We start from the raw sequence: 16,643 nt of genomic DNA, 5'->3' as shown, positions 1-16,643 counted from the left end.
ATATTTGGATTTAAAAATAAAATTAAAAAAATCTTTTTCAAATAAAAAATCGCAATGTTCCAAAAAAATTCAAAAAATCAAGTTTGAAATACTTGGACACAAGAAGCATCAAGTAGGGCCTCCTGCCTTGCGGAATTGGGAGATTGGGGATCGTCAAACGTTTGCGGATTACATAGTGGGTCCAAAACATGGGGAGAAAGCCACACTTAGTCCAAATTTCTTGCGCGGGTAGAAGTTGGGCTTGAATTGTAGAACACAGAACATAAGAGAAAAGGGGTTCCAATAGTCGAATGTGCCCATGTGACGGCATGTGCATATACAGGAAAAAGTCAAATTTAAACTTTGAACTCGTAGAGGTTCGGCGAAACGAACCCTCAAGTCGAAATCCCGGTCGGTTACACCCTGAACTATGCAATCCCGATCTAAATTGAACACTCGCATCGTTTGGCAAACGAGCATTGTCGATGTGTCAAAGGATGGTCGAGATTGGTGCCATTTCACACTGTTCCCCGTTGGGCCACCAGCTTTAATTTTTTTCCTTCTTTAAAAGCGCAATTTTTCTTCTTGTTTAAAACTGCAAAAATAAGCATGCAGGGTGACGCGAACTCGAGACCTCTTGTTGTTGGTCAACGGAAGTAACCACAAGAATAGCACATTGTTGTGTTCACTTGCTTTTTTCTTCTTCTTTTTCTTCTTTCTTTTCTTTTTCTTTTCTTTTTTTCCTTCTCTTTCTTTTATTTTCATTTTTCACTTTTTTTAAAATTCGTGGCCATCTTAGTAGGAAATAGCAAACAAAAAAGGTCACGATTTCTTTTAAAAAAAGTTCATAGATTTAGAAAAATTTCAACAATTTTGAAAAAAAAGTTATGGATTTTCAAAAGAAAAATTCACAGATTTTGGAAAGAAATTGAAAAACTGAAAAGAGTTCATGGATTTGAAAAAATTTCACAGATTCAAAAAAGTCCACGAGTTTTGTAGAAAGGTTCATGAATTTTAAAAAATGAATTGAAAGATGTTTCACGCATTAGAGAAAAAACACTGTATAAGGAGCTTCCGGGAACAAAATAAAGAAGAAGAGAAGAAACTGAAATAAATTATTCACAAGAGGTGAGGCGACGTGCTTGGTAAGGACAGTTTGCACCGAAAGGGGATGTCATGAGTTCAAATCACCTTGTGCTCGCACCTTTTTATAGCAGCGTAACAGAAAACCCCTAAAAAGCAGTGTAACAGAAAAGAAACATTTTTAACAGACAAAAAAAAGTACAAGTGGGTTGGCCCAGCGTGGAGGGCGGGTCCGTGCCGCGCATCTTCTTTTAGCAGTTTGTAATAGAAAAAACCATAAAAAAAGCAGTGTAACAGAGAAAAAAAGACTTTTTAAGAGACAAAAAATACAAATGGGCCGGCCCAGCGCGGAGGATGGGTGCGCGCCACGCACCTTTTTTAGCAGTGTAACAGAAAAAAGACATTTTTAATAGACAAAAAATATAAATGGGCTGGCCTACTGCGGAGGATGGGTGCGCGTCGTAGTTACACTGCCGCTCCTTGGCCCACCAGCCAGACGAATCCCTGCCACGTCAGTGTTTTTATGCCTCAAACGATGCCAGGTTTTGATTTAGACCGGGATTGTTCAAGGGCAATCGAACATGATTTCGACTTGGCGTTTGTTTCACGGAACCTCTATGAGTTCAAGGTTTAAAATAGACATTTTCCGCATATACACGGGCCACCACTTGCTTCATTTACCCCCACGGTCGCAAAACACTGTTGCGCTAGTTTATCCACTCTGCCAATAGATCAAAGCCGACGACGATCCCATCGAAGAAAATCTCCATCCACGCAAGCAAGCTCATACCATACCTCCCCGCGAAAAAAATTAAAACAAATCCCTCATATGATACCAATACTGCACTGTAGGCACAAGTTGGTAGGCCCACGGCGCGGCGTGGCGCGGAGCGGGATGAGATTCTGCTGTCCGCATGGCATGGAGCCCTGCTGTCCGCGGCCGCATGCATGCCCCTACGAAGGCAACGTATCGATCGGTTCGATCAGGAGGATCCGGGTCTTTGTTTTTGACGCTACTCCCCTCTCATGCAGCGTGCAGCAGCGAGCGAGACACGCATTGTGCAAGTTGGTGCGATATTTCACAACCGGGCAGGTCAGGTCACAGCTGTCGGCAGAATTCCTGCCTCCCACGGGAGTCGGCGCGGCATGCATATGCTGGTTATCGATCGATGCCCGTGTCCGTTGCTACCGCTAAAACCTGGCCATGTCTACGTGTGCCGTTGGACCGAACACATGCACGTACACTACCACGCCCACTTACTTGAGCATAGCACTCCTTCAGTACACTCCTGGCTATGCCTACGTACGACAAAGCATAACATAGCACGTGGGTTTGATGGACCACGAATCCGCATTCCGCAGCAATGCCCAGCCAGTCGCGTAGGCGTAGCCAAATTTTTAGCGGTCTTCGGTGATTCGTTCATTGATTCACGTCGACGCGGGTGATGACAAAGACAGATAATCTTCGTCCTATTTGTACAGTAGACACAACGCTATACCATTAGCGAGCACGTCACTCTCATCAGCGTCTCTCCTGACTAGTAGCGTCGTCCACCACGCTATTGTTGGCGCGCAAGATTCACTCGACGATGGAGGAGAATAAGTTTTCGGCAAGACTCCAAAGGGAAAAGATCTTCATGTTCCAGGGTACCGACCTCGATCTTGGGCTGGGCAATCTCTTTTGTCTTTCCCCTGCCGCTCTCCGCCACTGCATCGCAGTGCTGTACTCCTCCACTTGTCTATTCTTGCTTCGGGAGCAGTATCGGCAGTAGCCAGTAGCAGCCCGTGTTCTGTTTTTACGGATCTCGCAATCCCTCTCGAAATCCACGCAAATCCAAGATAGTTGTACATTCGTACTCCTCCTCCTCGGTGTACCGAGAAAGGCTACTGCGGAGGGAGGAAAAGGCTGTGGGCATTGGGTGTCGCTTTCCAGCGAAGGAGATTATTTTTTTGAAAAAGAATAGAGCGGTGGAGAATTTTATTGTCTAGGTGTGTGGGAAGTGCTACGTGTTGCTTCTAGCTTGGTTTCCTGTGGTGCTCGGCGTTATTTTACTGTCGTAGTATAACTGTTGGGTGGTGATCATCCGTCCAAATTCAAGTATGCATGGCGATGTAGCTCACGAAGGACTCGAATTCACTCGTGGAATATTCTTCCCACACTATGCCAAAAGAAAAAGAAAGCCGATCATGCCAGAAGGAATTAACGACACGATGATTGTCCTTATTCCAAAGGTAATGCTCTCATATACTTGAAAGATTTATGTCCAATAAGCTTGTGCAACGTCATCTATAACGAAATTATTGTGCTTATGATGAATAGTGCGTATCATTTTCGTACGACATGATCTCACTCGTCCATCCAATTGATCGAACGGCTGCTGACGACTACCGTACGTACATCGTACAAAATTCGTCGTATGTGTAGTAGTTCTCCATCTATAAAGTGATCTCTAAATGCCTCGCTAACCGCCTCCTACCTTTTTTTATATAAGTTGGTGTCAGAAACACAGAGTGCTTTCATTCCCGGAAGACTCATCACGGACAATGCGTATATCGCCTTTGAGTGTTTTTATAAAATCCAACACAACAGGATTGCTACCAACAACCATTGTGCCTATAAACTTGATATGTCCAAAGCGTATGATTGTGTGGATTGGAGGTTCCTAGAATGAGTACTGACGAGATTCGGGCTTTGTCAGAAGTGGAAAAACTGGATGATGACATGTGTTTGGTCTGTGAGATATGCAGTAAAACTAAATGGATAAATTTTGGATTTCTTCAAACCTTCGAGGGGCCTCCGCCAAGGAGACCCTTTAAGCCTGTATATGTTCTGTGGCTGAAAGTCTATCACGTGCCCTCGAGGCTGAATGTGTTGCTGGTAAGATCACCCTGTTGAAAGTGGCGAGAGGGAGCCCAGGTATCTCCCATCTTCTATTCGCAGGTGATAGCCTTCTCTTCTTTAAAGCTGACAGTGATGAAGCAAGGAGTATCAAGAATGCCCTCAACAAATTTCAGCAAGGAACAGGCCAACTGTTAAGCCCAAGTAAATGTTTAGCACAACTTGCCCTTTGCAGGTCCAGAATGAAGTCAGGCAGATTCTAGATATAAGCTCTGCCCCTTTGAGGAGAGGTATTTGGGTCTGCCCACACCCGAGGGACGTATGAAGAGATCCCAATTTCAACCTATCTTTAAACGCTTCACTAAAATGCTCACTAATTGGGTTGAAAGATTCATGTCCCATGGATCTAAAGATATTTTGATCAAATCGGTGATTCAAGCACTGCTAACTTATACCATGAGTATATTCAAGATGAGTGTGGGTTTTCGTGAGCAATACGAGAAAACGGTGTGTGACTTCTGGTGGGATGATGAGCAAAATCATAAGTCCACTTGATGTCATCGGAGAAAATGACACAACGAAAATTTCATGGAGGCCCGGGTTTTCGAGATATGCAGGTTTTCAACCAGGCCCTGCTGACTAAGCAATCTTGGAGCTTAGTTTGGCGACCAGAAAGTTTGTGTGCTCGTATTCTGAAATCAAAATATTATCCAAGTGTCTATTTCTTGGACATGATCTTCGCATCCAATGTGTCACATATGTGGAGAGAGATTGAATTTGGCCTAGAACTCTTGAAGAAAGGTGTTGTTTGGAGAGTTGGAAATGGGAATAGTATCCAAATCCTTAGGGATAATTGGATCCCCAGGCAATCAGGTCTCAAGGTTCTATCTCTTAAGACCCGAAGACGAATCGGATGGGTTAATCAGCTCATGTTGTCACAAGCAAGAGAGCGGAATGTTCCCCTTATCGACGAGCTATTCCATAGTTTTGACGCTGAGTAAATATACAAAATAAATATTCCTCTCAATGAGACTGAAGACCATCTAGCATGGAATTATGAGAAAAATGGCATCTTCACGGTAAGAAGTTCTTATAGACTGGGAATGAATTTGAAGTAACATGAAGAAATAGCTGGTTCATCTCGTAGCGTTAGCACTGGAAGGGAAAATCTCTGGAATTTGATTTGGAAAGCGCAGGTCCCTCACAAAGTCTGTATTGTAGCCTGGAGAATTGCCACCTACTCACTTTCCACAAAGGAAAACAAAAAGGAGGAGAACCCTGGAAATTGATGGAATATGTAACATATGTGGTATAGAGAAGGAGGATGCTCACCATGCTATTGTGAATTGCACCAAGGCTAGAGCTCTCAGAGAAAACATAAGAGAACATTGGGCATTGCCAAAAGAACTAGGACTTGCTGCACATAATCCGAATCGGCTCTCACGTGCTTTAAGCCAATGCTCAGGACACATGCGAGAAAAACTTCTACTAGTTCTATGACGATCATTGCATCTTAGGGAGGGTACTGTGCATAATAAAGGGGAAGCAAAGATTTTGGACTCGGTCCTTTTTCTGAAGGATTGCTGGAAACATTGAACTCTGAATCCCCAGCCGAAAGTGATGTCATAGGGAAAAACTCTTGCATGAAATTGAGATGCAATGGTCACCAGATAGAAATATGCAGCCAAAGTGCCACTGATCGAGGCCCCAAGGATCCTGTATTAAACTGAACGTTGATGCTTCTTATGTTTCAGTTTTGGGATCGGCGTGTATAGGGGCAGTCGCTCGCGATAGCGTGAGATCGGTTGTATTTTCTGTATGATGTCACCTTCGGGCATGCACGAAGCGGAGGAAGTAGAGGCAAGCGCCCTAGTGATTGGACTCAAGTGTTTGAGAAATGTAAACATGGGACATATGTACGTTGAATCTGACGGTGCTGTTGTTGTGACTGCTGTGAACTGTGAAGGAAGGAACAACACCAAGTGGTGGGCTAAGTATGAAGAGGCTAAAATCCTAACGCGTGATTTCAGTCTATGTGAGGTGAGCAAAATTAAAAGAGTGTGAAATGTGGTTGAACATGCGTTGGCAGCCCATGCTAGAATTTATGCAGATTTTGTCTACCAAAGAATATGCCACTAGATATTCTTCATGTAATTGAGAATGGTTGTTACTCTTACTATGAATGGATGAATGAGCTCTCTTTTTCCCTCAAAAAAAGAAAAAGAAAACCAAGAACCTGGCAATTTAGTCACCAATTCGGCTCACAAGTTTCTATTTAATACATTCGTCACTAATTTACTATGTGTGTGGCTCCAGTTAGCCACAAGCGGCACAGAAAACGGCGCGAGAGAAGACTGAACTTGCTGACAAGAAGCTGGCTTTAGTCGGTAAGTTAGAAGAAGAGAACTCCAAACTGAAAACCGTTGTTGATGAGGCGAAGAAAGAAGTCGTGCAGCTGAAGGGGGAGAAGGTGGCCTTGACAGATAGGGTTGGTGCTCTCACTCGGAAGAGGGACGAACTAGAAACTTATCTAGGAAATCTTGCCAAGAAGATGTTCCTCGCGCTTGAAGGTACCTTTCTTTATCCGACTGACTACAAAGAACCTCTCCGTTGTGTCTCTGTCATTTCAACACCTTTTTTTGTGCAGAATTTGTAAGAACTTTGAGGAGGAAACCGGGCGGATCGAGACAAGCTTGGACCCCATCAATTCTCCCGTTAAGGACGAAGCTGCCATGAACATGTTGTGACTGGAATCTCGTCTTGCCAGCGTCTTGGACTACCTTGCCCGATTGAAAGTGGCAGTGTCGCGGATCGACACGGAGCTCTGGCCAGGTGTGACGTTCCAGAATGATCTCGAGTCTCTGATGACTCGACTCAATGACATTCCTGGCCAAGTGCAGGCGTGGAAGAAGTCGGCTGCTCGCCAGCGCAGATGTAGCTCTATTCCTGGTCCGTGTTCATTGCAAGGAAGTCAAAGAAGAGAAGCTGGCGGCTCTCAAGGTTGCCAACACCAAGAAGCTTCAATTCCAATCCTTTATGGAGACCTTCATCGACGGTGCTACTCGTATTGCAGACGCCATCGACCTTGACAGCTTTGTCGAGCCAGCAAGTCCTACTCCTACCGAGTAAAAACTCGATAACTCGATTTTATTTGCCTCGGAATGTCGAGTGATCATGTAATCGTTAAAAAAATTCAGGCTTGACGCTCGAGTACTTCTGCCGGTGGTTCTGAACCTTCATGGATTTATCCGAACTTGGTTTTTCTTTTGAATGTGGTTGCTTTGTCTTTATCACCTTCAGATTTCTTGACTCTAGCAAAATTGGGAATCACAGCTGAATCTCCGAGTGAGAGGTCCGCTCTTCACTCGGAGAAGACGTTGTACTTGTGGCGCAGCTCCGAGGGCAACCAGACATTGTACTTGTGGCACAACTCCGAGTGCAACCATACGTTGTACTTGTGGCGTAGCTCCGAGTGTAACCATACGTTGTACTTGTGGCACAGCTCCGAGGGCAACCAGATGTTGTACTTGTGGCATAGCTCTGAGTGCAACCATACGTTGTACTTGTGGCGCAGCTCTGAGTATGCGGCCAAGCCTCCGAGTGAGAGGGTTGCTCTTCACTCAGAGTATGTTTTGTAACTTAGGCGAGTACGGGATCACGGTTAAGCCCCCGAGTGGGAGGATTGCTCTCCACTCGGAGTGTTTTTGAAACTTAGGCGAGTAGGGGATCGCAGCTAAGTCTCCGGGTGGGAGGATTTCTCTCCACTCGGAGTAGTTTTGTAACTTAGGCGAGTACAGGATCACAGCTAAGCCCCCGAGTGGGAGGATTGCTCTCCACTCAGAGTATTTTTTGTAACTTCGGCGAGTACGCGATCGCAGCTAAGCCCCCGAGTAGGAGGATTTCTCTCCACTCGGAGTAGTTTCGTAACTTAGGTGAGTACGGGACCGCAGCTAAGCCCCTGAGTGGGAGGATTGCTCTCCACTCAGAGTGTTTTTGTAACTTAGGCAAGTACGGGATCGCAGCTAAGTCCCTGAGTGGGAGGATTGCTCTCCACTCGGAGTAGTTTTGTAAAACTTAGGCGACTACGGGATCGCAGCTAAGCCCCCGAGTGGGAGGACTGCTCTCCACTCGGAGTGTTTTTGTAACTTAGGCGAGTACGGGATCGCAGCTAAGCCCCCGAGTGGGAGGATTGCTCTCCACTCGGAGTAGTTTTGTAACTTAGGCGAGTACGGGACCGCAGCTAAGCCCCCGAGTGGGATGATTGCTCTCCACTCGGAGTGTTTTTGTAACTGAGGCGAGTACGGAATCGCAGCGAAGTCCCCGAGTGGGAGGATTGCTCTCCACTCAGATTTGTTTTGTAACTTAGGCGAGTACGGGATCGTAGCTAAGCCCCCGAGTGGGAGGACTGCTCTCCACTCAGAGTGTTTTTGTAACTTAGGCGAGTATGGGATCGCAGCTAAGCCCCCGAGTGGGAGGATTGCTCTCCACTCGGAGTGTTTTTGTAACTTAGGCGAATACGGGATCGCAGCTAAGCCCCCAAGTGGGAGGACTGCCCTCCACTCGGAGTGTTTTTGTAACTTAGGCGAATACTGGATCACAACTAAGCCCCCGAGTGAGAGGGTTGCTCTCCACTCGGAGTGTTTTTGAAACTTAGGCGAATCGGGTTCGCGACTAAGTCCCTGAGCGAAAAGGTTGCTCTTCACCCCGAGTGTTTTTAAAACTTAGGCGAATCGGGTTCGCGGCTAAGCCACCCACTGGGGGGGGGGGGGATTTGGACACATATACTTATGCGTCAACAACCATTAAGATACTGCAAAAACCATGTCTTTGATAGGCAAATTGAAGGATTCTTATTACAACTCATCTATCCGAGTGTTTAGGTATAAAAACGGCGGAGCATATCCGCATTCCACGAGCGTGGCTCGTCTTCTTTCTTGGCTACGTTGTAGAGGTGATACGCCCCATTGTGGAGCACCTTGGTGATGATGAACGGTCCTTCCTAGGCCGGAGCTAGCTTGTGAGGCCGTTTCTGGTGCACTCGGAGCACACGGTCTCCTTCCTGAAATGCTCGGCCTCTGACATTTCGGGCATGAAATTGACACGGATCTTGTTGATAAATGGTCGATCGGATCAGAGCCATCTCTCGTTCTCCCTCTAGGAGATCAACTGCGTCTTGGCGTGCTTGTTCGGCTTCAGCTTTTGAGAAGAGCTCCACTCGGGGGGGGGGCATTGTGCAGCAAATCACTCGGAAGTACGGTTTCAGCACCATACACCATGAAGAAAGGGGTTCGATCAGTCGACCAATTAGGAGTTGTTCTCAGTCCCCATAACACAGATGGCAATTCAGTCACCCATGCTCTAGCAGCATGCTTGAGGCCGTGCATCAGTTGGGGTTTCAGCCCTTGAAGGATCAAGCCATTTGCTCTTTCTGCCTGCCCATTCGACTGCGGGTGTGCAACGGATGTGTAATTGACCCGAGTGCCTTGGGACGCGGAAAATGCTCTGAACTCATCAGAATCAAAGTTGGAGCCGTTATCTGTGATAATGCTGTGAGGAACTCTGAATATCAGCTCTCTGATGGAATTAATGGCAGTGCTTGAATCAAGATTCTTGATAGGCTTGGCCTCGATCCATTTGGTGAATTTGTCGACTGCCACGAGCAAATGAGTGAAGCCGCTTCTGCCGGTCCTGAAAGGTCGAACCATGTCCAGCCCCCAAACTGCAAATGGCCAGACGAGAGGGATAGTCTTCAAGGCTGATGCAGACTTGTGAGACATGTTCGAGTAAAACTGGCAGCCTTCGCACTTGTCAACTATATCTTTAGCCATCTCATTCGCATGCGGCCAGTAAAATCCCGCTCTGTATGCTTTGGTCACGATGGTCCGAGAGGACGCGTGGTGACCACAGGTCCCCGAGTGAATCTCATTTAAGATCAGTCGACCTTCCTCTGGAGAGATGCAATGCTCAGCTACTCCAGTAACACTTTCTCTGTAAAGTTGTCCATTTATCACCGTGAAAGCTTTGGATCCGCGGACGATCTGGCGAGCCTCATCCTCATCCTCATCCTCATCCTCTGGAAGCTCCTGCCTGAGCAGATATGCAATATATGGCACCGTCCAGTCAGGAATGATCACTAAAACCTCCATGATCAAATCGACCACAGCCGGGACTTCAACCTCAGTCGGATTAGTTGAACTTATCAGTTGTGGGGGCTCCTCTGTAAAAGGATCTTCTTGAACTGACGGGGTGTGGAGATGCTCCAAGAACACATTACTGGGAATAGGTTTCCGAGTGGAACCTATCTTCACCTGATCATCGGCAGCTTGATTCTTGATTCGGGGTATGTGGTGGAGCTCTAACCCCTCAAACTTCTTCTATAGTTTTCTCACTGCATTGCAGTAACCAGTCATAGTTGGGCTCCTGATATCCCACTCCTTAATCACTTGATTGAAAACCAAGTCTGAGTCGCCGTAGACCATCAGGCGATGGACGCCGAGTGAGATGGCCATACGCAACCCATACAGAACTGCTTCATACTCAGCTTCATTGTTTGAAGAATCAAAGTGAATCTGGAGGACATAACCGAGCTTGTCACCTCTTGGGGACACCAGGACCACTCCAGTACCAGAACCATTCAACATCTTGGATCCATCAAAGAACATAGTCCAATGTTCCGAGTGAATCTGAGTCGGTTGCTGCTGTTCGATCCACTTGGCCAGGAAATCTGCTATTGCCTGAGACTTGATCGCCTTTTTTGCCTCGAACTTGAAATCCAAAGGGAGGAGTTCAATTGCCCATTTGGCCATTGGACCAGTTGCATCTCTATTGTTCAAGATTTCTAATAGTGGAGCATCTCTAAGGACTGAAACTGAGTGGTCTGCGAAGTAATGTGCAACTTTCTTCATGGTCGTATAAATCCCATAAACAAGCTTCTGGTAATGCGGATACCTTTGCTTGGACGGAGTCAAGACTTCAGAGATATAGTATACTGGGCACTGAACTTTATAGGCTTTACCCTCTTCCTCTCGCTCGTCTGTGAGCACTGTGCTGACAACTTGTCCGGTGGCTGCAATATAAAGTAGTAGAGGCTCCTTGTTGATCGGGGCAGCAAGCACCGGCTGGGTGGAAAGCAGGGCATTGAGCTCTACAAACGCTGCTTCGGCTTCAGGAGTCCACTCGAACTTATCAGACTTCTTCATCAGTCAGTAAAGAGGCAATGTCTTTTCATCGAGACAAACAATGAATCGGCTCAATGCAGCCAAACAACCAGTAAGCATCTGAACGTCATGCACACGCACAGGGCGTTTCATTCGGAGAATTGCTCCAAACTTTTCTGGGTTTGCATCGATCCTCATTCTGAAACGAGGAAACCGAATAACTTTCTGCCCGGAACTCCGAATGTGCACTTTGATGGATTGAGCTTGATATCATATCTTCTCAAGTTGGTGAATGTTTCAGCGAGGTCAGTCAGCAGGTCGGAACCTTTACGTGACTTGACTACAATATCATCCCTGTATGCTTCCATGTCCCGACTGATTTGAGTGAGCAAGCATTTCTGAATCATGCGCATGAACATGGCCCCAACATTCTTCAGGCCAAAAGGCATGGTAACATAGCAAAAGCATCCGAATGGGGTGATGAAAGCTGTTTTTATCTCATCGGGCCCATACAGTCGGATCTGGTGGTACCCGGAATACGCATCCAGAAAGGATAAATGCTCACACCCCGCGTTCGAGTCTCTGGTCGATGCGGGGAAGAGGGAAGTGATCTTTCGGGCAGGCCCGATTGATGTGCTTGAAATCGATACACATGCGAAGTGAATCATCTTTCTTGGGGACCATGATGACATTGGCGAGCCACTCAGAGTGGAATACTTCTCGGATGAACTTAGCTGCTAGAAGCCGAGCCACCTCTTCACCAATTGCCTTCCTCTTCTCCATGGAGGACCGACAGAGATGTTCCTTGACAGGTTTTTTCCTTTGGGTCGACGCGCAAACGGTGCTCAGCCAGTCCCCTGGGTACACCCGGCATGTCAGATGGTTTCCATGCGAAGATGTCCCAGTTCTCACGGAGGAACTGGATGAGTGCTTCTTCCTATTTGCTGTCGAGTGTTGTTGAGATGAGGGTCGAAGCAGCATTGGGATCAGTCGGATGAATACGAATAGGCTTTGTCTCACCAGACGACTGAAATGCAGAATCTGAAGCAGTCTTCTTAGCCCGCAACAACTCACTCGGATCTGCATTCTTGTTGTATTCTTCCATCTCTACCGCTGCCATTTGTTCATCGGCAATTTTTGAGCCCTTCTGAAGGCACTCTTCCGCTCTTTGCCGATTTCCCGTGACTGTGATCACGCCTCTGGGACCGGGCATCTTCAACTTGAGGTACACGTAACATGGTCGAGCCATGAAACGAGCATATGCGGGTCTGCCCAGAATAGCATGGTAAGCACTGTGAAAATCCACTACCTCAAACGTCAACTTTTCCTTGCGGTAATTCTTTAAATCACCGAAAACCACATCAAGAGTGATCTGACCGAGTGAATCTGCTTTCTTTCCTGGGATGACTCTGTTGGAAATATGCCCTAGAGGCAATAATAAATAGGTTGTTATTATATTTCCTTGTTCATGATAATCGTTTATTATCCATGGTAGAATTGTATTGATAGGAAACTCAGATACATGTGTGGATACATAGACAACACCATGTCCCTAGTAAGCCTCTAGTTGACTAGCTCGTTGATCAATAGATGGTTACGGTTTCCTGACCATGGACATTGGATGTCGTTGATAACGGGATCACATCATTAGGAGAATGATGTGATGGACAAGACCCAATCCTAAGCCTAGCACAAGATCGTGTAGTTCGTTTGCTCAGAGCTTTTCTAATGTCAAGTATCAGTTCCTTAGACCATGAGATTGTGCAACTCCCGGATACTGTAGGAATGCTTTGGGTGTACCAAACGTCACAACGTAACTGGGTGGCTATAAAGGTGCACTACAGGTATCTCCAAAAGTGTCTGTTGGGTTGGCACGAATCGAGACTGGGATTTGTCACTCCGTGTAAACGGAGAGGTATCTCTGGGCCCACTCGGTAGGACATCATCATAATGTGCACAATGTGACCAAGGAGTTGATCACGGGATGATGTGAGTTACGTAACGAGTAAAGAGACTTGCCTGTAACGAGATTGAACAAGGTATAGGGATACCGACGATCGAATCTCGGGCAAGTAGCATACCGATAGACAAAGGGAATTGAATACGGGATTGATTGAATCCCCGACATCGTGGTTCATCCGATGAGATCATCGTGGAACATGTGGGAGCCAACATGGGTATCCAGATCCCGCTGTTGGTTATTGGCCGGAGAACGTCTCGGTCATGTCTGCATGGTTCCCGAACCCGTAGGGTCTACACACTTAAGGTTCGATGACGCTAGGGTTATAGGGAAAGTTTGTACGTAGTTACCGAATGTTGTTCGGAGTCCCGGATGAGATCCCGGATGTCACGAGGAGTTCCGGAATGGTCCGGAGGTAAAGATTTATATATGGGAAGTCATGTTTTGGTCACCGGAAAAGTTTTGGGTGATATCGGTAATGTACCGGGACCACCGGGAGGGTCTCGGGGGTCCACCAAGTGGGGCCACCGGCCCCAGAGGGCTGCATGGGCCAAGTGTGGGAGGGGACCAGCCCCAGGTGGGCTGGTGCGCCCCCCCCCACAAGAGGCCCAGGGCGCAGGAAAGGGGGGAAGGGGGAAACCCTAGGCTCAGATGGGCCTAAGGCCCATCTAGTGGGGCGCCCCCTCTCTCCCCCCTTTGGCCGCCCCCCCAAGCCCCATCTAGGGCTGGCCGCACCCCTTGGGGGGGGAAACCCTAGATGGGGGCGCAGCCCTCCCCCTCCCCTATATATATTGGGTTTTTGGGGCTGCCCAAGACATGAGAACGTCTCTCTTTCGGCGCAGCCCTACCCCTCTCCCTCCTCCTCCTCTCCCGCGGTGCTTGGCGAAGCCCTGCGGGATTGCCACGCTCCTCCATCACCACCACGCCGTCGTGCTGCTGCTGGATGGAGTCTTCCCCAACCTCTCCCTCTCACCTTGCTGGATCAAGGCGTGGGAGACGTCACCGGGCTGCACGTGTGTTGAACGCGGAGGCACCGTTCTTCGGTGCTTAGATCGGAATCAACCGCGATCTGAATCGCTACGAGTTCGACTCCTTCATCCGCGTTCTTGCAACGCTTCCGCATCGCGATCTACAAGGGTATGTAGATGCACTCCCCTTCCCCTCGTTGCTAGATTACTCCATAGATTGATCTTGGTGATGCGTAGAAAATTTTGAATTTCTGCTACGTTCCCCAGCAGTGGCATCATGAGCTAGGTCTATGCGTAGTTTCTATGCACGAGTAGAACACAAAGTAGTTGTGGGCGTCGATGTTGTCAATTCTTCTTGCCGCTACTAGTCTTATCTTGTTTCGGCGGCATTGTGGGATGAAGCGGCATGGACCGACCTTACACGTACGCTTACGTGAGACAGGTTCCACCGACTGACATGCACTAGTTGCATAAGGTGGCTAGCGGGTGTCTGTCTCTCCCACTTTAGTCGGAACGGATTCGATGAAAAGGGTCCTTATGAAGGGTAAATAGAAATTGGCATATCACGTTGTGGTTTTACGTAGGTAAGAAACGTTCTTGCTAGAAACCTATACAAGCCACGTAAAAACTTGCAACAACAATTAGAGGACGTCTAACTTGTTTTTGCAGCATGTGCTATGTGATATGATATGGCCAGAAGATGTGATGAATGATATATGTGATGTATGAGATTGATCATATTCTTGTAATAGGAATCACGACTTGCATGTCGATGAGTAGGACAACCGGCAGGAGCCATAGGAGTTGTCTTTATTTTTTGTATGACCTGCGTGTCATTGAATAACGCCATGTAAATTACTTTACTTTATTTCTAAGCGCGTTAGCCATAGAAGTAGAAGTAATCGTTGGCGTGACAACTTCATGAAGACACAATGATGGAGATCATGATGATGGAGATCATGGTGTCATGCCGGTGACAAAGATGATCATGGTGCCCCGAAGATGGAGATCAAAGGAGCAAAATGATATTGGCCATATCATGTCACTATTTGATTGCATGTGATGTTTATCATGTTATGCATCTTATTTGCTTAGAACGACGGTAGTAAGTAAGATGATCCCTTGTAATAATTTCAAGAAAGTGTCCCCCCTAACTGTGCACCGTTGCGAAGGTTCGTTGTTTCGAAGCACCACGTGATGATCGGGTGTGATAGATTCTAACGTTCGAATACAACGGGTGTTGACGAGCCTAGCATGTACAGACATGGCCTCGGAACACATGCAAAACACTTAGGTTGACTTGACGAGCCTAGCATGTACAGACATGGCCTCGGAACACAAGAGATCAAAAGATCGAACATGAGTCGTATAGTAGATACGATCAACATGGAGATGTTCACCGATGATGACTAGTCCGTCTCACGTGATGATCGGACACGGCCTAGTTTGACTCAGATCATGTAACACTTAGATGACTAGAGGGATGTCTATCTGAGTGGGAGTTCATTAATCAGATGAACTTAATTATCATGAACATAGTCAAAAAGGTCTTTGCAAATTATGTCATAGCTTGCGCTTTAGTTCTACTGGTTAAGATATGTTCCTAGAGAAAATTTAGTTGAAAGTTGGTAGTAGCAATTATGCGGACTGGGTCCGTAAACTGAGGATTGTCCTCATTGCTGCACAGAAGGCTTATGTCCTTAATGCACCGCTCGGTGTGCTGAACCTCAGCGTCATCTGTAGATGTTGCGAAACATCTGACATACACGTTTTGATGACTACGTGATAGTTCAGTGCGTAATGCTAACGGTTTAGAATTGTGGCACCAAAGACGATTTTTGAAACGTCGCAGAACATATGAGATGTTCCAAAGACTGAAATTGGGATTTCGGACTAGTGCCCACGTCAAGAGGTATGAGACCTCTGACAAGTTTCTTAGGCCTGCAAACTAAGGGAGAAAAAGCTCAATCGTTGAGCATGTGCTCAGACTGTCTGAGTACCACAATCGCTTGAATCGAGTGGGAGTTAATCTCCCAGATGAGATAGTGATGGTTCTCCATAGTCACTGCCACCAAGCTAGTAGAGCTTCGTGATGAACTATAACATATCAGGGATAGATGATCCTTGAGCTATTCGCGATGTTTGACACCGCGAAAGTAGAAATCAAGAAGGAGCATCAATTGTTGATGATTAGTAAAAACCACTAGTTTCTAGAAGGGCAAGGGCAAAAGGGACACTTCATGAAACAGCAAATCATTTGCTGCTCTAGTGAAGAATCCCAAGGTTGAACCCAAACCCGAGACTAAGTGCTTCTGTAATGAGAGGAACGGTCACTGAAGCAGTACTACCCTAGATACTTGGTAGATGAGAAGGCAGGCAAGGTCGACAGAAGTATATTGGATATACATTATATGAATGTGTACTTTACTAGTACTCCTAGCAGCACCAGGGTATTAGATACCAGTTCGGTTGCTAAGTGTTAGTAACACGAAATAAAAGCTGCGGAATAAACGGAGACTAGCTAAAGGTGAGATGACGATATGTGTTGGAAGTGTTTCCAAGGTTGATGTGATCAAGCATCGCATGCTCCCTCTACCATCGAGATTTGGTGTTTGCGTTAAGCATGATTGGATTATGTTTATCGCAATACGGTTATT

General features: G+C 46.7%; 1 protein-coding gene across 1 annotated transcript; it reads right to left on the bottom strand.

Moving 5' to 3' along the window:
* Positions 1-9,093: 9,093 nt before the first annotated feature.
* LOC109759743 (uncharacterized) lies at positions 9,094-10,047 on the bottom strand. The gene is made up of 2 exons (XM_020318582.1): positions 9,668-10,047; positions 9,094-9,475 (listed from the first exon to the last, which is right to left on the bottom strand). Exons 1-2 carry the CDS (start codon positions 10,045-10,047, stop codon positions 9,094-9,096), a joined length of 762 nt encoding a protein of 253 aa, XP_020174171.1.
* Positions 10,048-16,643: the final 6,596 nt, after the last annotated feature.

This window comes from Aegilops tauschii, chromosome 1, assembly GCF_002575655.3.
Source record: "Aegilops tauschii subsp. strangulata cultivar AL8/78 chromosome 1, Aet v6.0, whole genome shotgun sequence".
NCBI lineage: Eukaryota > Viridiplantae > Streptophyta > Magnoliopsida > Poales > Poaceae > Aegilops > Aegilops tauschii.
This window is presented reverse-complemented; position numbering and strand designations above follow the sequence as displayed.